The sequence below is a fragment of the Diaporthe citri genome, assembly GCF_014595645.1.
Source record: "Diaporthe citri strain NFHF-8-4 chromosome Unknown scaffold_4, whole genome shotgun sequence".
Lineage (NCBI taxonomy): Eukaryota > Fungi > Ascomycota > Sordariomycetes > Diaporthales > Diaporthaceae > Diaporthe > Diaporthe citri.
Genome location: NW_025064849.1, coordinates 2,368,744 through 2,395,865, shown reverse-complemented (window position 1 = coordinate 2,395,865; position 27,122 = coordinate 2,368,744). Strand labels below are relative to the sequence as shown.

General features: G+C 53.0%; 9 protein-coding genes across 9 annotated transcripts; 5 read left to right on the top strand and 4 right to left on the bottom strand.

The window, feature by feature from the left end:
* Positions 1–1,539: 1,539 nt before the first annotated feature.
* Positions 1,540–2,277, top strand: INS49_009810 (uncharacterized protein; the record flags this gene model as incomplete). The annotated part of the gene is made up of 1 exon (XM_043170538.1): positions 1,540–2,277. The coding sequence occupies one exon, from the start codon at positions 1,540–1,542 to the stop codon at positions 2,275–2,277; it is 738 nt and encodes a 245-aa protein (XP_043025103.1).
* Positions 2,278–3,232: 955 nt separating this feature from the next.
* On the bottom strand, positions 3,233–4,486 carry INS49_009809 (uncharacterized protein; the record flags this gene model as incomplete). The annotated part of the gene is made up of 3 exons (XM_043170537.1): positions 3,233–3,670; positions 3,745–4,080; positions 4,175–4,486. The coding sequence occupies 3 exons, from the start codon at positions 4,484–4,486 to the stop codon at positions 3,233–3,235; spliced, it is 1,086 nt and encodes a 361-aa protein (XP_043025102.1).
* Positions 4,487–5,560: 1,074 nt separating this feature from the next.
* INS49_009808 (uncharacterized protein) lies at positions 5,561–6,483 on the bottom strand (the record flags this gene model as incomplete). Its single annotated transcript, XM_043170536.1, has 3 exons — positions 5,561–5,928; positions 6,010–6,123; positions 6,213–6,483. 3 exons carry the CDS (start codon positions 6,481–6,483, stop codon positions 5,561–5,563), a joined length of 753 nt encoding a protein of 250 aa, XP_043025101.1.
* Positions 6,484–7,916: 1,433 nt separating this feature from the next.
* On the top strand, positions 7,917–9,895 carry INS49_009807 (uncharacterized protein; the record flags this gene model as incomplete). Its single annotated transcript, XM_043170535.1, has 2 exons — positions 7,917–8,319; positions 8,385–9,895. 2 exons carry the CDS (start codon positions 7,917–7,919, stop codon positions 9,893–9,895), a joined length of 1,914 nt encoding a protein of 637 aa, XP_043025100.1.
* Positions 9,896–10,388: 493 nt separating this feature from the next.
* Positions 10,389–11,969, top strand: INS49_009806 (uncharacterized protein; the record flags this gene model as incomplete). The annotated part of the gene is made up of 3 exons (XM_043170534.1): positions 10,389–10,959; positions 11,024–11,460; positions 11,523–11,969. 3 exons carry the CDS (start codon positions 10,389–10,391, stop codon positions 11,967–11,969), a joined length of 1,455 nt encoding a protein of 484 aa, XP_043025099.1.
* Positions 11,970–13,298: 1,329 nt separating this feature from the next.
* On the top strand, positions 13,299–15,083 carry INS49_009805 (uncharacterized protein; the record flags this gene model as incomplete). The annotated part of the gene is made up of 3 exons (XM_043170533.1): positions 13,299–13,880; positions 13,944–14,813; positions 15,003–15,083. 3 exons carry the CDS (start codon positions 13,299–13,301, stop codon positions 15,081–15,083), a joined length of 1,533 nt encoding a protein of 510 aa, XP_043025098.1.
* A 936-nt stretch (positions 15,084–16,019) lies between these two features.
* Positions 16,020–16,448, top strand: INS49_009804 (uncharacterized protein; the record flags this gene model as incomplete). The annotated part of the gene is made up of 3 exons (XM_043170532.1): positions 16,020–16,077; positions 16,146–16,196; positions 16,291–16,448. 3 exons carry the CDS (start codon positions 16,020–16,022, stop codon positions 16,446–16,448), a joined length of 267 nt encoding a protein of 88 aa, XP_043025097.1.
* Positions 16,449–17,326: 878 nt separating this feature from the next.
* INS49_009803 (uncharacterized protein) lies at positions 17,327–20,121 on the bottom strand (the record flags this gene model as incomplete). Its single annotated transcript, XM_043170531.1, has 2 exons — positions 17,327–19,887; positions 19,989–20,121. The coding sequence occupies 2 exons, from the start codon at positions 20,119–20,121 to the stop codon at positions 17,327–17,329; spliced, it is 2,694 nt and encodes an 897-aa protein (XP_043025096.1).
* A 657-nt stretch (positions 20,122–20,778) lies between these two features.
* On the bottom strand, positions 20,779–25,717 carry INS49_009802 (uncharacterized protein; the record flags this gene model as incomplete). Its single annotated transcript, XM_043170530.1, has 5 exons — positions 20,779–21,534; positions 22,519–23,103; positions 23,221–24,599; positions 24,658–25,117; positions 25,166–25,717. The coding sequence occupies 5 exons, from the start codon at positions 25,715–25,717 to the stop codon at positions 20,779–20,781; spliced, it is 3,732 nt and encodes a 1,243-aa protein (XP_043025095.1).
* Between the last annotated feature and the right edge of the window lie 1,405 nt (positions 25,718–27,122).

Here is a 27,122-nt window from a genome sequence, read left to right as displayed (position 1 = left end):
TAACCGAGAAGTATGAATATTTGCCCGAGACCGGTGGTTTTGGTGACGATTCAGGGTCATGAATTCAAGGAGCCTCACCTTCTATCAATACATACCATTACTAAAGCGGAGCAAGAAACACAGGTCCCTTGGACGAACCTTGCAATCCCGTCGGCCACTGATTGTACAGCGAAGAACGCGACGCGTTTTGACAACCTTCTGTCGAGATCATGGAGAGTGCAGGGTCAAGAAATCTTCGTTGGCGCCACAAGGAATGAAACTACAACAGACCGAGAGGATTAGAAAAGGGGCAAACCTCGGGGATTTACCTAGGCTAGATGTTGCGTGGACGAGGCTTGGGATCTCATTGAAAGAAAGTTATAGATTATCGTGGTCATTAAAATCACAGCAACACACAGTGTGTGTGATGAGGAGATTGGACGATCATCTGAGCAAGTCTTTGTTTCACATCGATACTAGTATCAGGCCGGTACGATCTCATAACAGGCTGGGTAGCCGCAGAGGAACCTCAATGACAGCATGATGGCCAGTCACAGGTATTCGGCAGCAACACTCTATCCAGCGCCCATGTCCCGGGCCCGCCGGCTCCGGACACGGGTGCCAGAGCAACTCCCGTAAACTGCGAGCGATGAGCGGTATCGACAGGGACGAGCTTCCAGAGATAGGCAGAGTCGCAGGTAGCACTGCAAAGAAGGATTCCAGCTTTCTTGACTGAAGTGACAAACCCGCAGACACTGAAGTACTTTGAAATCAGTCACACTTCGCTGTCACGCAGTCTTCATGAACGGAGCCTTAAGAGTGACAGAGCCTTTCCTTGCTCATCTGAAGTTGGTCACAGTGTGCAGTGATGCACACAACTGAGGAGTATAAATATCCCGCCTCTGGACCCTTTTCCTCAAAATTTTCAGCATCAAGACACAAGCATCCTGGCACCATCGGTCCCTGAAAACATTCACCATCATCGAGAACTGCACCAAACGAGACTACCCAACACCATATCTCGCCAATATTCACCAGGCAGGGAGGCTTGAGCTAATGCACAATCTTTAGCCATCCACCAAAACCATGTTGCGAAGTAGTCGCCAAGGACCACGACAGCATCAGTCCTGGCAGAACCAGACAATGCTGGCACCGCCCTTGCAGCCACAATTACAGCAGCCGCAGGTAGCACAGCAGCCACCGGAAATGATGTCCCAGAGTGGACACTACCTTTCTCGGCAGACACCTTCACTGGGAGGTTCCGTTGATGGCAGTAAGCATAGCTGGCACGAGCACAGGCAGCACCGCCACGGGTCTCATAAGTCGTCGCAAGATGAAGAACATTCCCATAAGAGCAAGAAACACGGTGGGCACAGACGGGAGAAACGCCATCACAACTCTCACGAGTCATCACGTCAAGCGGGATCGTCCTGCCAGAGCAGTGAAACCGGCGCTTGGAGCGGAGAGGAGACATATGTACCCTCTAGCAGGACATCGGTCTGCAGTTCGACGACCAAAGTACAGAAGTTTCTCAACGGCATGCAAGACCAACATGGCAATATGGATTTTCCTCCACCACCTGCTACCATTGCGGACGACGTCAGCTACATGGCGGACGATGTCGGTAGCGATTCAGGGCAATCCGAAAGCTCTACAGGGACAGTACTCGGGCCCGGCATCCAACCTCCTGGGGGCACCCACCACAGGCGTCCGGAACAACCTCCGGGAGCTTCTGGTTACCAAAGAAATGTCTACCGGGAGCGAAGCATGGGGGCTCCCAGCGTCCCAGCTTTCAGCACTGCTTCGACCAGCCAGTACGGAGGTGACGATGAGCGCTCCGAGTCCAGCTACACCGTGGCCGGTCGTCGGTACGGAGTTGCTTCTTCCAGGGGTTACGGGGCTGACGATGATCGGTCCGAGTCCGAAGCCACTTTGGGCGGGCCCGACATTGCCTGGCCCAAGGCTCCTCAACTCGGGGTTCAGGCCGACCTCACCGAAGTCGAGGACGAGTCGACTAACAATTATCCTGACCTTGACGCGATGGAAGATTTTCTTGAGGAGATCAAGAGTAATCTTGCTGCGATCAAACATGATGTGATTGACCGTAACAAAGCGAAGATCCCGGTCTGGTTCGGCGCCATCAGGTTATATCTCAACGAGTTCCAGGACCACTTCACCAGGTTGGAACGCATCTTCCCGGCGCGCAGAGTGCCAAGTCAGCAAAACGCACCCTGTGCCATCTCATCGACTGCTCTAGCCGGAGTGGCGATAGACCGGCATTACAAGGCCTATTTTTAAGTTTTAGTGAGATGCCAGTAAAAACGGGGGCTATTGATGGCAGTCGGTTGCCCTGGTATGGCTGCCGATGGTGCTGAGCACATGTGCAGATTGAGCTGGCCTCTTCGGACAAGGGAAGGGGGGTGGGGGCTTGCCTTTTGTTTTTGGTCATTTTGGATGTATCAGCAGTCTAGTGGATCTGAGACAAATTTTGGAATCAAGAGCATTTTAGCAATCTGTTCACCGTGCCAAGTCAGTGAAGAAATACTTGTGGTCGAATCCTTCGGTTTCTAAAGATTGTGGGGGAGAGAGACTGATCCCCACGTGTTACACTGTGATATAGGTGACGCCCGAACTGATAAGTGCCCCCTGGGACACGCCGGTGCGCTGTGTAATTGGTTGTTCTCCTTGTGTGGCTTGCCAAACAATTCCTCCATCCCAGGCCATCCGGGGAACCATACCTGATGCTCACAGCTTCTCATATATAAACAATCTACATTAATGGACTTGGAGTGTGTAGACGGTGGATAGACCGACCGGAGGCCAAGTGGTCGGGATCACCGCTCTTGACCAGAATCTATTGTAAGAATGGCACAGTTTGGTTACCTTGGGCCTACAGACAGACATCAAAGAATGATTGGATAGCGGTGCTGGAGCTCAGGCACACATTGGTTGAGGGTCTAGACTGCAATCACCATAGTTTGATAATTACCTATGCCCCTCATGCGCTGACCTGATAACAAAGTCCGAATACGAATCCCATACACACGAAACTCCTGGAGAACTACAAAAATCGATTGTTCACCATGGCAGTCCTCCCTATGTATCAGATTGTCCACGAAAGAGGCAAAACGCAGAGTTTCTGTGTTGGCGCTCACAAGTCCGGCCTGATCCTGCTTCAGCATGTGTGCTCAGGTGTACGGGATTGTATGGCCGCTGCCTCTTTGTGATGAGGGTGTGAACATCTGAAAAGCACTTACATGCCTCCCCTACGCTGCCACCAGTTAGGAGACGACGGCGTGATACGCTTAATCCCTTCCTCGGCCTCGGCGATTTCCGCATCATCCACGGGCTCTCCCTGTGCGCGGGCCGCTCGCAAGTTCAGGAGATTGATCTCATATGCGACCTCGGGCCAGTTCCATCCGTTGATACGGCTTTCGCATCTGCTTGGTGGCTCCTTTCTCTCGTACCGGTCCCGAAAGATGTTGAACTGAGATATTGCATCATCGGCGTGGTACCGCCAACCGTTGCGGAGCGATGCTCTGATTGGAATCGGGCACGAGCCACGGTCTTGAGTCTGCGCGTTATCAGACGCAAGTAGGAATTGTGTCAGTGATTCAAACTGCTCGGCAGTTGGGGGAAACAGAGTCGATGGGCCTTTAAGGCTGCCATTGTGCAGATACATTTCACGACGCTAGTTGAGGATACAGGATGCCCGTCAGACACTTCTCCAAGGACACTGTTCGGAATGGATGTGCAGAGACTCACCTCAGTTCCTGATGGCGCGCGATCAAAAACGATAACGCCACCAAAGATCTTAGCCTCTGCCCAGTAGCCCGCTACGTCTGCAAGACCATGTGGATATTGTTCGTAGAAGACGTATGACCAGTGTGTGAACGCACATGGTGGCCGTAACCGGTGCCAGCTTGGTAGATGATCACTCGGAGAATCGCGCCAGGCTGCATACAATTCATGTTTATGGACCCCTTGATCAAGCTGGGAAAGGAAAGATGCAATCTGGTGGCAGGCTCTGGCTAGCAGTTCGACAAGGGCTAGCAGGTATTCCCTAGTACTTGGACTTGTGTTCTGGAAGTCTTGGAGTACCTACGTCAACCAAAACGTCAGTACCTTCTGCGGTCTCGCCCAGCTGAGATCTTTGGCTTTGTTGTATGGGTAGTGTGCGCTATTGTTTACATACCCAGACAGGAAAAGACAGTAGATAGATGTCGAGGTCCGGACGAAGTTTCCTTGCCTTCTCTCGCCAACCTGCGCAAAGCTTGTCATGCTTCAGTTCTTCAACGGGATGTCCTGGCCTCCAGGGGTTGAAATCGCGCCACGACTCCCTTGTCGGAAGGCCATCAATGATCTCGGCGTAAGTGTTCTCTGCGACTTCTGTGAGGAGTACGTTGTCTAATGCGAGGCGGAATGCGGCCATATGCTCAGCATCAAGCAGGCTGAGGCTTGCGAGCTGCTCGCGCTTATCGCTCGACAACGCACAACTTGATGTCATCATCGAATCCAGCCGAAAACAGGCAATTCGAAATTCTTGGTGACACTGGAAGCAGACCTTTGAGATTTTCACTGTCGACCAAAGGTGTTGGATGAAGCTCAAAACTACCCGCGCGCACGCAGGCGCTATTGCTGCCTGGAGGCGCGGGCGGTGGCACGTTGGTCATTCCCGTGGTCCGATTGGAAATATATTGAATGGATGGTCAGTAAACCTTGAGGTTCGGAAACTAATGCAATCAGAGCTCACTGAATTGACGGCTGGGAGCTCTCTGCTAAATATCTCTAAGCATATGGTGGGTAAAACATCATTGCGTATCCTTCTCTTGAAAATGGACCCGCTGTGTGATCTAGACCTCAATTGTGATCCCTGTGATCCATTTGCTTGGCCATTCTGAATTATCGTTTCTGTCACATAAGCCACAGAAGTATCTATGACAACACACAGTCATGTTCCTACAAAGAGAGGATAACTCACTTACATATGGGGGTGCTGGAATCAATAAATTTTACCTCATATTCTCCGTATTTGGTTTTGACTTCGAGGTTGTTTCCGTTGCGTATTTTTGAAACAATGATTTGCCTTGCAAGACGTTAGAATAACTGTAAAATCACTTGAAGCTTCCTCGGTCTATGGTACTGTGGTCAACCCAGTTGTCACCCATGCCATGATTTGACTTGATATAGGAGGTGTAGATTTTCTGTGAATGGCTCGGATGAGGTTCTCAGTAGATTATTCGCCCTTTGATTGTGGCTATCAGTGGGTTGGTCGATCATGTGTCATGCTGACTGCCTGTACGGTGACTTCCGGTGACTTCCACAGTCACATCGTCAGCAGAGGCCCGTACAATTGCAAGGCCAGGTGCAGTGCTCATGGGTACTTCGGCAAAACCCTAACGCTGTCGGCCTCATCTCCCGAGTCCATCGTAGCCACTCGTCTTCATATCTTTCTAGAACATGTTTCGTATTGTACATACTACGAATGACCTGCAGCGTAGATAACGGCACAGGCTCCATGCAGTAGCAGCACAGCAACCTCCACCAAAACAGGTCCTCCCCCCGGGGCTATTATCCTCCCTCACTTGATCTTCTTCTGCTTCAGCTTGATCGTCTCGTCGTTGACGAATATGCCCTTGCCCTTGTACGGCTCCGGCACTCGCCACCTGCGGATGTCCGCCGCGAACTGCATCACTTTCTCCCTGTTGATGCCCTCGAGCAGGATGCGCGTGGGCTGCGGCGTCGACGCCTTGACACCCTCGGGCACGCCCAGGTCGATCGGGTGCGAGAAGCCCAACCGCAGGCACACGAAGTCCTGGCCCGGGTACTCCTCCAGCGTGGGTCGCTTGTCGATGGACGCTCGGTAGCCGATTCCCACGAGCCGCAGCACGGCCGTGTGCCCTTCTGACACGCCGATTATGTACCGCTGGATGTATGCCCATGTCGTGCCTGTAGATTTGACTGCTTGTTAGTGAATGTGGTCTGGGGTCGGAGGCGGACTGGTGGCTGCGAGCGCCGTGTAGATCGTACCCCACATCTCCTTCTGTTGCTTCTGCTCATTGTCCTCGATGTTGAGGGCTAGCCTCCTGGCCGAAGGGTCATGGTCGAGCTTCAGAAACGGAGGCACGTTGAGGTCGAGCTTTCCTGTTAAGTCGTCCACTGATGTCAGCGCGTGATCCGGGTCAGACACCAAGCTGCTGCGCCGGAGAGAACCCCGTCGCCGCAAGACGTACCCAGAGGTCCTGTCACCGTCACTGTCCTCCTAGGAGTCTGTTTGTATGTCGTGAAGTCCTTCAAGATGTATGGCTCGCCAATGGTAAGCTCGACGCCGGGCGGGATGGAGATCGGGGTGCGGCCCAGCTTCGAGGGCCTCGAGGTCGACGCAGAGAACTGCCGCCGCGCAGCTGGTGCAGGCGCACAGTTCTGGAAGGCCGGGACAAGAAAGGAGGGTAATGTCACTACGGACGAGGGCGCGATGGCCCTCGCTCTGCTGGGGGCAAGCATTGGAGAATTGCTGGATGCGGCAGCGGTCGATTACATCGCGCATCGGTCGCATGCAACGAGGCGGAATGCTATTATGGATCTCGGGCGTAGAGCTCGAAAATTGCGGCCGTGATGACATAAGCAGGCAAGGGACACCCCCAACCCAGACTTGGGCCACTCATCCAGTTATCCCAGACAAGCACTTTGGGATCATCGGATGAACCTGTTGTTATTCGCACACCAATCGACAGTCATTGACCAGAAACGGACCAACTCTGGGCGAGACCACGCAGAGGACCTGGAATGGAAATACGCCCGTATTGTCTTACCCCCCTTCTAGTCCAATACTGCATCGGATCTCCGTCCCGGATCATCGTGTCACAGACACGAGTGTTTGCATACCTCGCAGACATGAGGGTTGCTAAGTACGTCCGCTTAACAGGCAACCCCAGGGGCACGGCATTCTTCAGGTCTTGTTCAAATCCCAGGGTGGTACCTAAGTGGTCGGAACGCATAAAACACGGGCATTGGCGAGGTGTCTTCCTTGGTCTAGTAGACGGCTTTTTCCAATATTCCAAGTAGCCGGTCTACTGACCTACCTGGTAGAGCAGAGTCCGCACGCTGATGGGTGCTGTGTGGCTACGTTACCCCTGTACGGATGTGCACATCACCGGCTCAGCTTCCACTTTCACTTCTGCGAGGCCTATTTGTGTGACCGGCCACCCCACACCCTCTAGAGACTCCCTAGTCGGCGTGACTAGAATCGCGCCGAGCTGGACCTCCCGCCTTCCGTGCCTATGGTCAACGTCACATCGTTGTGAAATTTCCAGTAGTACGCAGCTAGACGCATCGGCGCGTTTGCTAGGCGCCCGAGCGAGGCCCTGATGACTCTGTTGGCTTCTGCATCGCCCGTGTCCGCCCTAGGGATCTACTGCCGATCCGTCTTGGACCGCCCTCTACGGATGAAGCCGTTTGCCTTCTGTGCTCCCAACGTCCATCCACGTGTGCGGCCTTTGGGGGGAAGCAATAGTGTAGATTTATTGTACTCACTCGCCTTGACTCGGGAGGGGCATGATAATGCTCACAAGGGCCGGCGCGGCTTGGCAGCGGCAATGAGACCTCTTTAGGGAGGTCACTCTGGGAGGCCACCAGCCGGCCGGACGCAGTCTTTGAGTAAATCTGGTTCGTCCGGTGCGGGCGATGTAACCCGAAATGAGGTTCTGTCTCAGCCCCGTCCACCGCGCAGTGACAACGCCTCACCCGCCAGACCCGCTGCGCTGCCACGCAGCATGAGTTCATTAAACACCTGGACGAGCGGCTGACCGGGCCTTGTGCGCCCGCCCACAAGGCACCATGGCACCCCGCGATATATATTCTCGTACCCGTTGCCGTGTTGGAGCGGTCGGAGGGCCCAAGGTCTGCGCCGTCCCTCGTTTAATCCCCCTCACGCAGCAATGAGGGTCCCGAGCCTCGTCTCTTCGTTACTGCTCCCGGTGCTGGCTGCGGCCACGCCCCTCCAAGACCGTCAAGCACAGGAATATGAGTACATTGTGGTCGGCAGCGGTGCCGGCGGCGGTCCGCTTGCCTGCAGACTGGCCATTGCCGGGCACAGGACTCTCCTGATCGAGGCTGGAAACGACCAGGGCGGCAATGTCAACATCACCGTGCCTGGTTACCAAGCTGTCGTAACACAGGACCCAAAATTAAGCTGGGATATCTTTGTCAACCATTACCAGGACCAAGAGCGCGCCAAACGGGACCCCAAGTACACGTATGAGACTGGTCCCTACCAGTATCACGTTGGGCCCAACCCACCATCAGGAGCCACGCCACTAGGCATACTCTACCCCCGAGCCGGTATGTTAGAACCAGAATTTTGAGTGTTTCCAATAATTGAATGTAAAAACTGACGTCTGTTACAGCAACGCTCGGGGGCAGCGTAACACACAATGCCCTGATCTGGATAACGCCGCATGCGAGCGACTGGAATGGCATCGCTCAACTCACCGGGGATACCTCATGGTCCGCAGCGAACATGAACCAGTACCTCGACCGTGTTTATTCCTGGCAACATGTGGAGCCAACAGACCCAAGCATCCTGTTGCAAGACCTGAAGCTCACCCGACAGCTGGCCAGCGGCGCTGCTGTGATGGGCGTGGGACCAGACCCGTTGGCTGCTGTTACCGGGCTCACAAAGACCCTGTTGGTCGATCCCAACAGTCGAACGAACCCCAACCGCGATAGTGCTCAGGGCTTCTTTCAGATCCCTCTCATCATGAACGACGGCACCCGGATCTCTATCCGCGACTATATCACAGACACAGTTTCCAAGGGCTATCCCCTTACTGTGCGCCAAAACAGCCACGTTACCAAAGTCGTCTTCGATCAGAGCGGTGCAACGCCTCGAGCAACGGGCGTTGAGTTCTTGGACGGCAAATATCTTTACCGAGCCAGTCCACTGAGTGGTGCGTCGGGAACTCCTGGGTCAGCCACAGCGACAAAAGAGGTTGTCCTCTCGGGCGGCGCATTCAACACCCCTCAGATCCTCAAGCTCAGCGGAGTCGGCCCCAAGGCTGAACTGGAGGGACTCGGCATCCCAGTGATCAAAGACCTGCCTGGGGTTGGCACCAACATGCAGGACCGCTATGAAATCAACATCAATGTGAAGCACCCCACAGACTTCAAGCTCTTGGATGGCTGCACCTTCGACGGCAAGGCCCAAGACCAATGTCTGACCCGCTGGCAAAACAACCCTTACATCCTCGGGGCTCGTGGAGCCTATGCTACCAACGGACTTGCCGCCACCATGGCCGTCAACTCCAAGGCTGCAGCCAACTCCGATATCGACTTGTACATCTTTGGTGGCCCTGTTGACTTTACTGGGTATTTCCCTCGATGGGGCGACGCCGCGGTGAGGGACCACAAGCATTTCTCGTGGTACACCCTCAAGGCCCACACGCGCAACCGCGCTGGCACAGTCCAGCTTCGGTCAACAGACCCGCTCGACACCCCCATCATCAACTTCAACTACTTCGACACGGGCACGACAGAAGGCGGCGCGGACGACCTCGACCTGGCTGCTATGGTGCAAGCGCTCAACATGTCTCGGGAGGCACTGAAGCGGTACAACTCCTACGCGATCCTCGGAGGCGACAGCTTTGTGGAGGAGAGACCCGGTCCCAACGTTGTCTCGGACGCCGACCTGAGGACGTACATCAAGGACCACGCCTGGGGACACCATGCCTCGTGTACGTGCCCGATCGGGGCTGACAATGACCCGCTGGCAGTCTTGGACAGCAAGTTTCGCGTCAGGGGTGTGCAGGGCCTGAGGGTCGTCGATGCGAGCGTTTTCCCGCGGATCCCAGGCGTCTTCATCCAGGCCCCGATCTTTATGATCAGCGAGAAGGCGGCAGATGCCATTCTCAAAGGGTGATCTGAGCTTCTGGCGCCGCAAGGCAGGTTTTCTGGGCCAGGGATACAGTGTCTAAATTATTAGGTTGATAGAGGGGGAGGAAAGTCAACACTGCTTTCGCCAGCTAGCGTGCATCCTTTCCCATCTGGAAACGGTCAACGAGTTTAGATGTTTTCATGATAATATAATTATTTGCTTGTAAGCTCCCCCACTGTGTTCTTGATTGCGTGATGCACTGAATTTCAACCGTTCTTCGTCTTGTCGTTCGTCCAATCTTCTGCTTTGGAAGAACAATTGATGTGCGCCTGAATAGATTGGGAATGAGGTACCTCAGATCTTTTCCAGCTTGCCGTCTCCAAAACGGCAGTCACAACTTTCCCTCGTGCTTCTCCTTCTCTCCTCTCCATCTTTTTCCTGTTGGACTTGACCAAGATCCATCGTCAAGCTGACGACGGGTTCCCAATCTTCTCGTCGTTTCCACCTGGCCTCTTTCCTTCCAGCACGCATCGCGACCATGGCTCAAACCAGGTTCCTGTGGTATGGCCTCCTCTGCGCCAACGTTGCTGCCGCCTTTTGGGGAGGAAAGAAGCAGGTGACCACCAGCCCCCGTCACGATCTCAACCTCAGCCCGTTCGAGATCCTGCAATCAGGCTGGCAGCCCTCCGAGGTCTACACCGTCGCCTTGAACGAGCTCCAAGACCTCGAGTCCGAGCCCCTCTGCCACAGGATCGCCGCGCGACTGCTGGTTGGCAATTGCCAGTTACTCGATGGAAAGAACGAGGCGACCGTGCTCACCGACAGCGGTCGGCAGATCCGAGACTTTGTCGACTCATACGCCGCGAGCATGGCCATCTGCGACCTCGAGCGCGGCAGGTTCACCATCCCCTCCGTTTGCGAAAAGTTTCGTGAGCCCACCCTCGGCCAGCTGTCGCTCGACGGCCAGGCTCGACTCCACGTCACTTCTCGCGAGATCGACCACTGCCTTTCGGGCCTGGCTGCGGAGAACTCGGCATGGTCGACCTGGGTCAGCTACCGCCACAAAGCTTTGAGGTTCTGCGAAGCTGCGAGGGCAGACCAGGAGAAGGGTAAGCACGCAAGCTAATCTTGTCCTACCGCTACCATTAACTGACAAATTTGTCCCACATGCAGCTCAAAACATCCTCCTATACCAGCGACTCATCCAGGTCATGGCGAAAATGACACACGGCGTCGAGGTCGAACTCCAAAAGCATATGGAAAACCTCGATCTCCGGGTGCAGAGGACGGGCGCCGTGATTCAAGACCTTGGACCTGAGCTCGACCGTTTGAGAGACAGGTTAGCCAAAGTTGACGACTACATCTCCCAAGGGCTGGAGAGCACATTGAAGAAGTCCACCGAATCAATCAGAAATGGTCTCAATGACGCCGCGAACTTGCAACAAATACTTGCGGTGATGATGCAGACTGTGCTTGATGGCACCTCACACGTTGCTGCTGCACAGGAGAGGAGTATGGAGGTCTTCAGCAAAGGAGGCAATGACCTGGACGAATGGGCCGCGGTGGTGGCCAGAGCTTCTGCTTCCGCCTTGTCACTGAACAGCCAGATCGTGAGTGACCCTGACTTCAAACAGCTTCAACAACCTAGCTAACCAATCATTCTCTGCATCAGGAATCATCACGCCTCGACCTACTGGAGCTGTCTGCACGACAGCAAGCACTGGCTGGAGGCTTGGATCGTCTCACTTCTGCGGCGGAAACTTTGTCTCTGCGTCAAAACGACCATGCCCAATCTCTAAACGAGGCCCAGAATATTACAAATGACATCCTCGATACCCTCGATGAGGTAGCCGCCTCGGCCATGATCCTAGAAGGGGCCTCACACTCTTATCTCGGAGGGTCGGGCCTCTTCAGGTGGATCTCCTACATCGTCAGCCCTGTTGCGACTCTGATGCTGGGCTCATACGGCCTCCCGCCGTCAGCCATGCGCAACTTGGGCTTGGTCGTCCTTGGGGAGTTCGTCGGCTTCTTGGTTTGCCATGCCGACCGCATCTTTGTCCCCTGGTCCTTCCTTGCTACGACTCATGCGATGGACAATACCACGTCTACCAGCCTCTAGTGCGATGTTTCCGGTGGGTAGCATTTGGGCGCGCCAAGTTTTAGATCGGGGATGGGACTGGGTTCGATGCATGTTTACACTTTTATGGGTTACGGGCGATGCTTCATCATTACCACTTTGCTACATCATGATGAGATCTGGGCTGCGTTTCCCCTTTTGGGGATAAAGTTGATGACACATGAGAGATAGCTGCCAGATGAGATGATTTGCTATCATCGCTATACACATCAGGCAATATGAATACATTGCATTTGACAGATACTTTGCAACGTTTGTTTCGATAATAATTCTTCTATATCTGGCCAACACCGCTCAGACCAGATTTCTTTTGCCGCTAGGATAAATTGAAGGAACCTAATCCAGGGTCCAAACGCAGGGTCGGTCACATATGTTTGCTGAATGGGCTCTGAGCGCACAAGTCAAGGCCCATCTCATACCATTCGTAGATGAGCCAAATGTCTTTGCACGAGAATTGGGATGACCCAGCCCTCATCTGTCCAATGACGCGATTTCCTCAAACCCATTGAGGTCCATGATAAACATCTATCTGACATATTACTAGGTACCCGGCCAAGTATTGCCCTGTTTTCAGTCAGCCAAAATGCTACTGTGCAGAACATAGTGGTGACACTGGAAATGCACTTGAGTCTAACCAATTATTTGCAACTTTGCCTAAGCCCAACCTGAATAATATCGTTCTAAGTGACCTTTAGTTGATGATCCGGGCCGTGATAATTGTGGAATATTGAATTTTGCACAATTATCCTTAAGATTTCGCGCTAGTTGGTATGTTTACTTTCGCGCCGTCTCCTGGACTTGAAACATTGGGGGTGTCCACACATGGACAAGTTGGTCGATATCCATCCATTCAGGGACTCTGGCCTCAACTAGTACAGTGGAAAGATTGTATAGTATGTGTGGTCTGTACGGTCTAAAAGAATTGGTATTAATGAATTGCCAGAAACAAGACACAGGGAACAAATAAATATGATCCATCTCCCTGCTCCTCACTTCCGTCTGGTCTTCCTACCCTCAATATCAACCAGTTTTCCAAACACACACAAGCAACTATCCCACCTCGACAACTACAGTTATCCTCAACCAAAGCCAGAATAGCTTCTTGTCTCAACACCATCAAGTTTCTATTCAAGAACCGGAAACTCCTCTGTCATTACACAGACCTCTTTCCTCGTCTGTTCTCTGCTTCACCAGCAAGCACTCTTTATCGACACACAAGAGAGACTTCAGCCGCCACACTGCAGAGAAGTTCTCCCAAGCTTACAACCGTCGTCTACATCCAAATCTTACACGCCAAACTACTCACACAACATGGCACCCGGCAACGTTACTCCGTTCGACGAGGACGACACAGTTCCTCAGTCCGAGCAGATAATAATGAAGTGCTGTCAGAAGACACGTGCGTTCATGCGTGACTGCGAGTGTCCAGTCCCTCAGGGTCCGTGCATGGCACCTGAGATTGTTTTCACACACTACCGCCCCGAATGTGTTTGCTTCTCTTGTGAGTGGCTAAGGGAGACCAAATTGTTTTACATCCCCAACAGGATTCCGGGACGATCAGGGCAGCAGGTTCAGAACCCCACGTACGCCGGGGGCAACACAGACGATGTGCTCACAAAGGATTCAAGTCATCCTTGCACTATTGTCCACCCGGTTCTTCTGAATGAAAACCCATTACAGTGGGAATGGGTCATCCGCCCCGGCGACGAAACCCAGCTCCCGTTCCTGGCTCCCCTCGACCAAAGTTCCGGTGTCTTGAGGGTCACCCTCGACAGCAATGGACAATGGAAAGCACTCTACGCAAACGGCACATGCTCTCCTCTCCGCCATGATACACGTCCTTTCTGGGACAAGCTTTACCGTGATTATGGCTACGCCCAAGGATATAGCCCAGTAAGTATCTTCCACACCTGTCTCGTGTGAAACTTTCTGTCTTGGTACTAACTCTCAATGCAGTATGGTCCCAAGGGTGACAGCGGATCCAGCCTCACTCCGGATCAGGTAAACCCGGCGGACTACAAGCCACCACGGCTGCCAAACAAGTCCCGCGAAAATTCCGCCGCGCAGAACAACACGACCTTGTTTATCGGCGGCATCAACGAAAGCGTGACTGATGAGAAGCTTGAGCAACTCTTCCTGCAGTTCGGCCAGATCACCTACGTGAACAGGCCCCACCAGACCAGCGGATTTGTTCAGTTCGCGTTGCGTCGCGACGCGCTGATGGCCATGCTCCAGATGCAAGGCGTCCCCATCTACAACTGCCGGCTCCGCATTTCCTGGGGCGATCCCAAGGTGAAGAATCAGTGGAGCATCCAAAGAAGGGCTGGACAGCGGCCTTTCAAGGGCAATAAGCACCAACATCTTCAGCAGCCCCAGAGCGTGCCACAGCAAATGACCCAGGGCTTCAACGACATGCCAGGGCCTCAGAACCAACAGCAGCAGTACGGGATGCCTGAATGGGTCTACGCTCCTGTTCCCTACACATTCTATTATCTTGGACAGGGTTATCAATACCCCAACCAGCAACAGACGGGATATTGCCCTCAACACATGGCTCATCCACCACCACCGCCTCCTGCTCCGGTCACAGCGCCTCACCCTCAATCAGCCTTGCCACAAGGCGCTCATGGTGGCCATGCATCCAGCTTGAACGCTTCAGTAGCCTCGTGGAAGGGGAGTCTGAACGGCAAAGACCCAGTCATTGTCCCCTCTGACGCGGTGCCTAATCCTTCCCAAGAGTCACACGGCCAACCAGCTCCTAGGTCAAACAGCGCTTCCTCACTCGAGTCTAACCAGCAGACAAACGGATCTTCTGGAGATGAGAAAGTACCCAAGACTACTGGGAAGACAAGTCCTGAACGCGATAACCAACTCGCAGGCCGTTCGAAGTCAGTCATAGGCTTTGCAGGCGAATTTTATACCCGAGTTGACAGGCTCAAAATATCAGACTCCACAGGGTATCATACAGAATAGCTCTAACTCTCTAGAAAACTTTGGGGACTAACCCCCATATAGGACACTGTTGCATTCCTCGGTCAAAGTGTGAGTGTGGTCAGGTCTATGGAGGAGAGATATACATACGACACCAAGAGCTGAAGCAAGAGCAAGATCCAACCGAGAAAGACAAAGGGACAAAAAGTCCCCCCGGGGAGGATAAAGACACACACAAAAAAAAACCCCCAAAAAAGTTTTGGTTTGGTAGAGCAGTGGCTGTAGCGCCCAGTATCCCATCCACTCCGCAGACAGCTTCTCCTAGAAATATACAACTTATGTGTTCTTTATCTGAATAGATACATTGCAATACGGTGACTTTGTTTTATTGACGATCAACGGGCGCTTTGGTGCCTAGAACTGCGATCTGCCCACTGACTGGCCGTTCTGATGATTGGGCAGAATAACCACACAAAAAAAGAGGGACCGCCTACACCAGGTTTGCGTTTCGGTTTGTTTTCATTTTCTCCCGCCGGTTCTTTTCTTTTCCTCCCTTAAGCAGACAACCTGGGGCAGCAGAAATCACCTTGAGCTCAGGCCTGCAAATCACAAGCTGCTCGCCATGTCCAGAGCGATCGTTAGCCATCAGGAGATGTTGGGGCATTCCGATCGATTGATGAGATGACGTTGGAAATCGGACGCGCCACAAGGTGTGGCTGGAACGGACAGGGTCGCCAGGCATCTGGGGCTATCCCTGTCCTCCAAAGGAATGGCACCGGTTTGTTACGACATAAGCCGCCCCGTCGGTTAGCACTCGCCCAACGACAAGCTCCCGCCCGCCACCCCTGTTTCCGCGTCGAGGGGGTGTGGCACAGCTGAGGTGTGGCACGCATGACATCACCTCGCATGGCCCTGACGACGACTGACTTACACATGCTTTTGTCCTAGGCTGTTGTGCCACGGTTATATATCGACCACCATTTCCTTTCAAACGCAGGCTCCTTCTGAAGTGGATTTATTATTGTACGACTCTCTTACAGTTTGCACACACATACACACACACTCAACTTCGGTACACACTTGTCACCACTCAAAGGCAACATGAACAACAACTCAAACAACGGAGGAGTTACAGGCGCTGCGAAAACTGTAACTGGCAGTGAGTCCATCCCAATCTCCGTTTAGCAGTCCCTCTCATTCTTCCGAAAGTTACTAACATCCTGCCAGTTCTGGGGAACACCGTATCTGGTGTGTCCAACACCGTCGGGGGCGTAGTCGGTACGTCATGATCATTTCTAATTCTTGCACTAGCGGGGCGAAGATCCCTATCTCTAAATATCACGATACCAGTAGCTAACCTTTCAATTTATAGGTGGAGCCACTCGTGGTTTAGGAGAAACTGTTAATGCAGTCACTGGTGATGTTGCCAAGCCTGTGGGGGACGGAATTGCGAATGTAGGAACTGGGGTTCAGAACGGATTGTCTGATGTGGCCAAGGGGTCCCGGGATGCTGGTAACTGGAAGAAATAAATGGAGTGGATGCTGTCTGCGGGTGTTTCTTCTTAATAATGTCATCAGTGGATAGGTAACTTAGGACTCAAATTGCCTGGTCTGCTCAATACTTCAATGGCTTTAATGAACTCTCTTAATGAAAGCGGCGTCAAAATTATAAGAAGCAGGCCCTATGCATGCAATCGTAGAAGCTTAGTGTCTAGCTTAACGAAATACACTATATCTTTGTACTTCCTTGCATCCTTTTTTGACGATCAGCTTCAGGTGATTCGAAGTGTTGGTGTGATCTAGTCTAAGTCTGGGATGTACCTCTGGTGCTACCAGCTGGAGACAGCGTTTTGCTGCATTCAATTTACCACTGTGCATGAGAGTCACAGGATGCTTCTTGTGTGAGGACAGGTTGATGGAATCTCCTTCCGCCAGTATGGCTATGTGCATCATGGCCTCGAGGCTTTTGAACTGTCCGGCCTCTTAAAGTGTTATTCACTTATCTTCACAGAGATGTACGACCCATTCATTTCATGTCACAATCATTGTTGGTGCAAGAGCCTGCCGGCTACCCAAAGAGTAAGAGATCACGGTTCGATTTGCTGGAGGACGACCCGTGGACTTGTCTCTACAATGAGTTGATTGTACAATAGTAACAAAGTCTTCTAAATACCGCTCGCTCCCTATGCGTATGATTATCTTGCGTGCTTGAGGAAAACAGCTTTCTCAGCACAACTTGTCCAACACAGCTCTCCCTAACATTCCTTGCACCGGCCTTGACCGGTCCTGGCCTCTGTAAATTTACAAGTGACTCCCCTCAAACACTTGGTCGTTTCAAATGAGCTTCAATCCCTCCTCGGCACCGATATCAGATCTTGACTGAATGGTCTGACAGCCGTAGGCACTCATCAAGTCGACGGGCCGGCAGGCGAAGAAGCCGAAGCTTCAGTTGCGCACTCTGGGACAGCAAATCCAAACTCCTTGCACTTCTCCACAAATCCCTTCGTGGCCCGGTCGTTCAAGTACCCAGATTTAATCTTCCTTTCCTTCTCAAGCAGGTCTAGCATGAGGCGCTCAAGCCGAACGTTGCCCCAGCCGCCTGCCCTGTCGCCAAACATGGTGATGAGGGCCAGGAGGGAACACATGCTCTGGGCACCATCTCCAAACTTCTGCTCACGGACCCACGCCCTTCTCTCGTCGTCGTTGGTGTCTGGCCTGAACGGGCTCATCGCGGCGCATTTCCACATGTCCAAGGGCAAGATGACCTTGTCTATGACACCACCAAAGACCATGCCTGCGATACCGCAGCACTCTTCCGAAACATCATCGAGAGGAAACATCAGGCGTGGGATCTCTGCCTGTGCCACTCGGGAGAACGCGTCGATGTAGGTCAGCATGTCTACCTCCTGCCGCCGCTTCTGTTTGCTGGGAGAGCCCTTCTTGGTGTCGGCCGACCCCTCCACGGCGTTGGACGCCAAAACAATCTTGCGGATGTGACTCTGTTGGGCCTTCATCGATCCGTGAGAGTATAGGTTCTCTCGGACAGCATCCAAGAGTGGCATGGACTGGTTGGCCTCAATCCTGAGAAGCGGATTCACGCGTCTGCCTGGCCCATTGCTGTGGTCTTTGCCACGAAGCATCACCCCCCTTCCCTGTTCAGCCACCATCATCCCAGCGGTCTCGTTGTTCTTGATGCGGGTGAAGAGCTCCTCCGCCTTGGGGATGTCGCCGGTGGCCATCCTTTGGTAGAAGTCCTTGAGTGGCAAGCCCCATAACAGGAGCATGCGGTTGCGGCAAGTTCTCAAGTCCTCTGGTGGACCAGACCCCTTCCAGACCGGCCTGGGTCCGATCATACCGAGTGCTGCGTGTAGATCGGGCCAGATCTTCTGGAAGTCTGCTGTCGCCTCGCCGTACGCTACCGTGAGCCAGTTCATTATGTGGGCGAGAGGAACTAGAAACCATTTGCTGTTGACTGACGAGACACGATCAAGATAGCAGTTGTAAGACAGATGGAAGAGAACCATTCCTGCAAGGACTGGGTTCGTCTGTAAGGGAAGCTCTGAGAGCTTCTTGAGTCCTTTCTTCCTCTGCCTGTTTGGTAGATCCACGTGCCCGGGAATTCGCCCTTTCAGCCAGCTTTGTTCCTTGTCAACCATCCCTCTGAGGAACTTGAAGTCTTCTGGCAGTTGCTGTATGTCCCCATAAAGGTACCGGCTGAAAAGATTCGCGTCACCTCCCAGCTTCTTGTAATCTTCGGAAACTTGAGTGGGGATGTCCACTTGCCGGGCTTCAGACTCTGCTGTGCGGATATCGTACAAGACATGCATGGTGAGGATCTTGCGAATGCTGAGATCGTAATTCTTGGTCCACATAGTAGTGGCGATATCCTTCGGCGTCACAAAAGCTGTGGGGTTCTTGCCGAGAAAGACCATCCCGGCATATATGTCGAGGAAAGTATCCAGGAGTCCCCTAGCAGCGGTGCGAAGGTCGCAATCAAGTCCCAGACCATTCAAAACAGCATCCAAGTCCCTGGACCTTTCCGCAGTTGTGCGACAAGCTTGCTTGAGAATCCAGTCATCTGGCTGAGCATACATACTCAGGACCGCATAGTTTGCTGGCTTGAAAACCCAGTCCTCCAGCTCATCGGACGGCGCCCATCCTGAGGCTTCGGCTCCCGGCTCGTGCTCTTCACCCGGCGATTCCACCTGAAGCTTGGCAGCTGCTTTTCCTGATTTCGTCGTGTATTCAGTGCTCTTCTCGGTGCGAGTTCGGTCTTCTTTGTATTTGTCTGACAGATGGTTGAAGAGGTCAAAGAATCTGGGCAAGGAAACACCTTGCCTACGCTCAGATATACCATACTTGAGATCGTAGGACTCCTCTATCTCTGCGAACAGCTCAAAGGCTTCTTGCGTCGTGATGGCTGCCGAAATGATGTCGATCTTACGAGAGTGGTACTCGGCCCATTTCTGGCGGAGGTACTCACGGATCTTGTTCGCATCGTCAAAGAGACAGTATAGCTCCAGGAACTTATCCTCCGTCAGCGCCTGGGCCTTCTTTGACACCCAATGCCTCACAGCCGGCGGCGGATCAGAGGATTGGTTGATAGTATTGACCGCCTGATCATCATCTTCCATTTCAGCAATGTCCTCAGTCTCAAGGTTTGCGAAAAGGTTGGTGAGCTCAGCAGTCTTCTCGTCTGATGCTCCGGATGATGTCGAGTGGGCAGATGGGATCGCAGCGGGCGCGAAGAGGTCGTGAATGTACTGCAGGACGTCGATGAATGCTTGGTGCGAATCATTAGACTGCTTGATGCCCTTGTTGGCTTCTTCGGAGGAGTCTTGAGAGATCTGGTTGCTGTACCACGCGTGATACTGCCTTCGTATCTTCAGCGCATCCTCAAGTGAGTGGAGAACTTCGTACGGCATCGAAGCACCTGCGCGTTTGGCTTGAGATGCAAGGCTGAGGAGGTCTGGGTATCGGTCAGCAAATTGTGGTCCTTATTCATCCATAGCAAATATAAGACCGAGGGCGAGAGCCAATGTGATGGAAACAGCCAACGCGTGTGCTTACTTCTGATGCTTGTATCCTCCAATCTTGTGTCGAGAATTATGCCAGTATTTGCTAAAGCGTCCGAGAGCCATGTGAACATGGCCTCAGTTCCCAGCTTATACCAGCGGTAGGTGTTTGAGGTGAGTGAGCTCATGTTGTCTGTTGTGCAAGTCGATGTGCAAGTCGACGATGAGCTTCGTGTTGGTACACTCGGTGTCGGTCACACTCGGTGTCGGTCACACTCGGTGTCGGTCACACTGGAGGGCTCTATCAAAGTTGTGGTACCTTCGTTTGGGCCTGTGTTGTGATGATAGCGCGGTTGGTTGGCCCGTTCAAGTTGATTTGAATTCACGCGTTGTACCGCGTTGTGCCAGTGGCGCGTCTCGTAGTCAATGGCAGCCTTCTGAGATTCTCAATGTTCTTCTCATGACAAAGGGTTTTGATGAATGGATGTAGAAGGGGGTATGGGTGCAACGGGTATGGACAGGTGCTGCGTTGTGCAAGAAGTAACGGTCTCGTGGTAAATGTTGACCTCGAGAAGCTGTGTGGTTTCTGGCAGGCCATATCGATAGTTTCTATCGATACGGTGGCTTCTAGACTTAGATACCATATCTATGTCCCGACTGCGGAGTAACCAGCACGCATGAATACAGCGGCGCAATGCTGTGTGAATTTCTGGTGGATAGCCATGAGGACTCTGTGAATTGTTGCCGTGCTTGAAAGACAGCAAGGCGCTTGAGCAAACGATTTTATCTGGAGCATGCAGACTGATCTTTCTTTGAATCGAATGCATAGACCTGCCGTGAAATCCTCATGATTTATCCTTCTTCCCAGCCCAAGCGAGTATAGTCTGGGTGAAAGCACTGGGGTTCTCTTCAGCACGCCAGTGTCCGGAGCCGGGGATGGTCGCAGTCTCTGTCGCCTCATATACTTCCAGGTTCTGGTCTGCCGCAGTACTGGCCATAAAGCTTCCATCTCCGTTCAAGGACATGCAGGGCACCGCACACTTGCCGTTGTTGGCCACCCAGTCCTGGTTCTCCTCAGCGTCCTTGTGGAACGCCCTGTACACATCGAAGCCTGCCCTCGTGGCGCCCACCTTCTCAAACATACTTGCATAATAATCAACATCTGATGGGCTGATGGCGGAGGAGTTGATACAGAGGCGGTCGTAGAAGTGCTTTATATGCTGTCTCTCCCTGCCCTGGGTAAGCAGCTCGGGGAGGTCTGTCTGCCAGTGGAAGTGGAAGTGCCACACTCCAGGGTGGTCCCGGCAGAAGTTATCGTAGACCTTGGTCCCGGGCATTGGGAACTCCCCATGAGCCACACTGGCGGTGTCTTTGGAAAAGCGAGAGGCGTAGGCGTGAGCCACCATCCCGCCTATATCATGCCCAACCACATGGACCGGCTCAGTGATTCCAAGGTGCTCCGTCAGGAGCTTGTGGATGTCAGCTGCCATCAGTGTCTTCTCATACCCGTCACGGGGCTTGGAGGAGTGGCCCGCTCCTCGGTAGTCCGGGGCGATGACGGTGTAGCCTGCGTCAGCTATTGGCGTGATGACATGACGGAACTGATAGGAGCATTGGGGGTATCCATGGATCAGCAGTATTGTCCTTTTCGGCTCTGCATGTGCTGGCGGAGGGCATCTGACATAATTGATGAAGTTCTCGCTGTGTCACCCAACGGCTGTCGTCGAATTGCTTGGTGTTGACCATCGTCTGTGGTGGTGGTGTGGAAATACAGATATGGAGGAAATAAGGGGTTGAATCAGGATGTCGAGATCGACTCAAGGGTAGCCCGATGTTTGATTGCTGTCGAACTGGGCACTTTGTAGTCCACATTGCTTCCAAGTTGTCAAGACTCTTCTGCGCCATAATGACGTTCCCCTCATGCAGATCTCTGGCAATGGACTCTTGGTTTCTAATAGTCCGCCTGTTCAATTGCGGTTGCCAAGCTAAAGGGCGCGGCTCCAAGACTAATTCCATGTGTTAGCCATGCATTAGGGTAAGACAATGGGTTTACAGGAGTGTGGGGATGCGAACGGAAGCTTTCGAGTCTCACCTGTTCTTATACTCAGTATATTGCTCACCACCACCACAGTTTGCATCGCTCCGTTTTGTCCGTGCACGCCAAGTGACTCTTCTAACAATTGCCATTCCCTGGGCTTACTGCTGCCCCTATTTTGTATCCTTGCAGATATTTGGCCAGCAGGCTGGCCCACGGCGATTGGAAAGCTGTGCAACAAGAAAACCACAAGCTTGTTGTGCATTGGCTCCACTTGCTTGTTTGACGGCGATACGGAGGAGTCATTGAACTCAAGGCTGAAATTCTGCGTCGCTTGCCAAATGTAGACTTTTGACATTGTTACGTCCGTAATTGCCGAACAAAACTCCGGAGCCAAATACAACGGATTTCTTAGTTCAAGGACAGGTGAGGGCCTTGAGTCGAACAAGTATAGAACAGTGGTACAAAATTCTCCTCTCTGAGTTCATCATGAGTGTCGCCGGGTGCTGTGGTCCCCCCATTCAGACAGCCGTCGATGGTTAGCACCCACCAGATGGAAGCCCGTGTCCACGGCCTCACTCAACGGCGATTCCAGCAAGTGCCCAGGAGAGATGGTGTGTGGGTGTACTACTTCCTCCACGGCCAGGAGCCGAGGCGAGTTCGGAATAGTAATGCTCCCGTCCTCTTTTTGAGTAGAAGATTCCCCGTATCGCCGCAAGGCAGGATCCTGCACGTCCTCCGGCTTCAGCATGCGGTCCAGCAGCTGGACCACCTCTTCAAGGCCAAACAGATGCGCGATGTCGCGCTGTGTGACGCCCTCCCTCAGATTGTGCCCTGGGTTCTGGGCGAGCTCGGACGCCCTGTGGAACCACTCGCCGAAGCCCTGGGTGTTTGAGTTGCACAGCCGGGCGCACATGTCGAGCTGGCTGGGGGTGAGGTCCGGGGCGACACAGTGGTAATGAACCGTCCAGTAGCGGCCGGCGTACTCGAGAAACCGGCCTGCAAACTGGTCACTGAAGAGGTTCTCCGCTATGGAAAGGCGGCGGGAGGACTTGACGTTGAGCAGGGACAGATAGTGCAGGCAGATGTCCAGCACCTCGTGGTGTGCGTGCTTGAGGACGATTGACTTGTGCCACTTCCCTCCTGGAGGTCTCGGTATGGAATAAGGTGCGCCTCTCGGATAGGAGCCATGCGTTTGGACGAGAAGGAATTCCCTCGCGGTCTGGTGGACTAGGTATATTGTATTTCTTACAATTCTTACGAAGTGGCCACAGAGCTCCTTCGCACGCTCCTCGAAGTTGTGCACGACGTCGAGTTTGAGATCCTCAAAAGTCGTCTGGTTCGTACTTACAGCCATCGCGACACTCAGTTCCGACAGCGTCATAGGCCTGATAGCGCCAACGACAATCTGGAGCAACTTCCATGCCTGGGACGCATCAGAGCTGTGGTCGAGCATTCTCTCATATATTTGGAATATATCGCCCCGAGCATCGAGAATGCTGATTAGTTCTCGCATGGATGCCCCTTTCTTGGTCTCCAGGAGGCCGATGACTAGGGTGGTCCAGAGGAAAGTCCTATCTGCTCCCTTGATCAAGCCTGCTCGGACATCTGCTAAGACTTCTCTTGGTATGCCTCGGCGGGTGGCGTTTTCAATATGATGCTCAATGACAAGCTCGACGTCTTGGCTGATTGCTTCTGGCTCATCCTCTCCTCTGAGTCGAATAGTTGGGAGGACGTCAAATGCATGTTTGATATCGTTTCCGGGGCGGCTTGCGATGATTGTCTTTACAAACGGAGGGTCTGTGAGACTGCTTCCCTCCCTGGCGCTGTAGAACCGGGTGAGTGACTGCAAGAGCTGATGTCTTGTGGACGGCTCGCACTCGTCAAGGCCGTCGAAGACGAGAATCACGTCTCTTGAGGATGGTTCCGTGGTGGAGATGTCCAGAAGCTTCCACAACGAGTTGAACGAGCGCAGAATATCCTTGCCTTGGTCCAGGAACTGGTTGGTCACATGTCTTAGTAGCCATGGCTGAGCAGTGTATAGTTGGTGAAGAATGGCTGAAATTGCGTGTGTGGCATCGTTTTGTTCGCTATTATCTTCCTTGAAGAAAAAGTAACAAACGATTTCTGGAACTTGAATCTTGTTCTCCGAGCTCTTCAAGTGGTCGATCAGATATGATGTGAGGACAGACTTTCCGCATCCAGCGTCTGCTGAGAGCCAGAGGAGGTCGGAACCCTGTTTTTGCCTCCAATTCCGGTACTTCTCATGGCGAATCAGCCACTGGCAAGTTCCGGGTACGGCGGGTGGGTATCGATCCTTGTGTGCCTCATAATTGGAGTTATGCAACAGTCTCAGAAAGTTCATTTGGGCTTTCCGTTCTTCCTTCTGTCGAGCTGCTTCAAGTCTCTGCTGGCGCTTGATTTCGGTCTGGTTGATGGACTCGGCTACGTCGTCGTGATTTGCGCGGCCAAAGTCTTCGCCGAGGTGGTCCAGCTTCCACTGTTGTTCCACGTCAGTTGGCCAGGGTTCGTTCAGCTTCCGGCTGGAGGACCGTTGAGATAGACCCCTCAATGGGACCTTGCCGCCGTTTCCGGAACTGGTTCGATCTAGGACGCCCATAGTAACTTGCTCTGGTGAATGAGTTAGCACCTGACTGATGAGACTGGGCGGGTCATGCCGTTGACCTACTCGGGTTGGACGCAGAGCCTGCCAAGTTCTGGATGTTGGTCCAAACGCAGCGGTACCTCTGCTCGTCAATACTGTCGAACCTGCACATGGTGCGATGGTTTCCTGTGATTCCAATGGTGACTTCGTCCGGAAAGCCGAGCACAGCCGAGTCTTCATCAACCACGCGTTGGTTGAGAAAATCCATCTTGTCTGTTTCGTAGAAGCTGATGATCTGAAGAGTCTTCGCCCTGTCGACAAAAGACTTGGAGATCTCTTGCAACTGCCCAGACTCGGTTTGAAGGTGTTGAGAGAGCTTCCAGTTTGTCTTGCTGCCGAGGCTGGCATAACTGGCGACATTGCCGAGGACAGTGCTCCAGTTTGCCAGTGAAGAGCCTCGGTGTGGGGTCCCAAAGAACATGATGCCGTGAACAGACTGGAGCAGATCGTGATACCGATCTCTCTCATGGGCCCTGATTATGGCCTGCGGGTCATTAATAGTGAGCTCGTATCAGCTTGGCAGAGAGCCTACCTTCTTTACCACGATCCCGCCAAGGCTGTGACAGATGAAGATGATGGGACGCGTCTCGGGAACATTCACGCGCCTTGACAACAGTGACTCCAGAAGCTGCTCAGCGAATGTTCCGACGTCCGAGGTTGACTTGCTCAAGAGCAATACAGAGTCGTAGCCAAATGACATGATGCGGGCATGTGGGATCTGCTGTGGCAAGAAGTCCCGAAGCCACATCGCCCCTCCACCCTTTGAGGTTGACTTATCTGACTGCCATGTCTTCTCCCAGTGACCATTCAGGCCATGGAGGGCGACTATGTCGATGGCGTCAGGATCATTGTCGTCTTGAGGCTCCAGGACGAATAGACCCCAGCGTTCTTTTGGACTAGTGGTAGTTCTTCGCGTGGAGAGTTGCGTATCGGAACGAAGAGTATCGACCTCGCTCGGTGCCACAAGAGTGTCGAAAGTCGTGCCACGCGGTGCCTTGCCTTCGCTTCCAGCCTCATCAACGCCTGGGCTAGCGTCGATGATCTCGGCAACCTTTTTCCTCTTCCAAGGAAGCTGGAGCCGCATAACTGGCGTGGCTTGATCTTGTCTTCTTCGTGCAGACGGTGGAACCGATCAGATCAGGCTGTCACACGAGGACACATGACCTCGACTATAAACAGAGTCCGCGGAGGAAATTGAAAACGATGAACTAACTTTTCAGAACTGATAGGGACCTCCACTGATGCCATTTCGTCTCGCCCGGCCCGGATTGAATCAGGAATGCCAGGATGCAAGGAAATGAAGAAATCCGGTAATAGATGAAAATACTACTTGGCCGACGCTGACTCTTTAACCCCACGCTTGTGCAACGTGGAGGGGCGCAGCCAGACGCATGCAAATGCGGACATAGCTAACCAACTTGAGCCGGCAAAGGTGAGTGTGGCTTGCGATAGCCATGATGCAATATATCTGAATGCCGAATTAAATCTCTGCTCACTCACCGAGGCACCGGCGTGCGGGGACTTGCAAAGTGCATGTGTGGGCAAGTATGCGATTAATCCGTCAGCAGCATGAGTGCCGACAGCGTGCACGAGAACACTTCAAAACTACTAGTTAGCCCGTCTGTCAGCTTCGGAGGCCACCTGAGCCACTAGCACGCATTCGGTGGGAGAAGGGTGGGATGGCAGGTGCATGTGTGGAATTGCATCAGCCCGTTGCTGTCATGATGGTGTTCCGAGGCGGGCAGAGTTTACACTTTGTCTAGGTGAGGGTGTGCTGCGCCTCTTCCTCCAATGCAAATGCGGTGATTTTCAACAGTCTTAACGGAGCCACTGATATGCAAGAATCGCTATAAACTGAGACTGAGTGCCTTGGATCCACATGAATCCCTGTGTAATTGTGCAGCCCTTCTGTTGAACTCAGGGTGCGGTTGTGAGAGATACTGAGGAGTATGTTGTAGTCAAGAGGGTTGAATCAACAACAACACATTCAACGGTTTGGATACTTTTGTGACTGTATCTTGATTTAATATCCCATGTTTACTCCAGTGTGGATCCCACACGCCTCTTCAGATACAATACTATCCACTTGTCCAACAGCCGGTCAGAGACAACAGAGTTCAGGAGTTCGTATCTCGCAAGGGCAGCTGATTCATCGAGGAAACAAAAGACGACTCAGTCTAGATTGATTACCACTTCACTACCAACCACTGGCACGACAATCTCGGGGCTCTACAACGGTCAATCACCCAAGTCACACACACATCAAATCGCCTCGCACCAAGGCAAGCAAGACATCACACGCATGCAAGACGACTGCAGAACAAAATGGGTATCGATCCTTCAATCCGCTCCACTATCCACTCAAGAGCGCGCCAAACGAGTCAAGCTCGAAGACCGCTAGCAAGAAAGCTGAATACAATATTCGCACGCACCTCCATACCGCCCACAAGCGCGCAGGTCCCCTCCGCGTCCACGAGGCTTACCGAGAT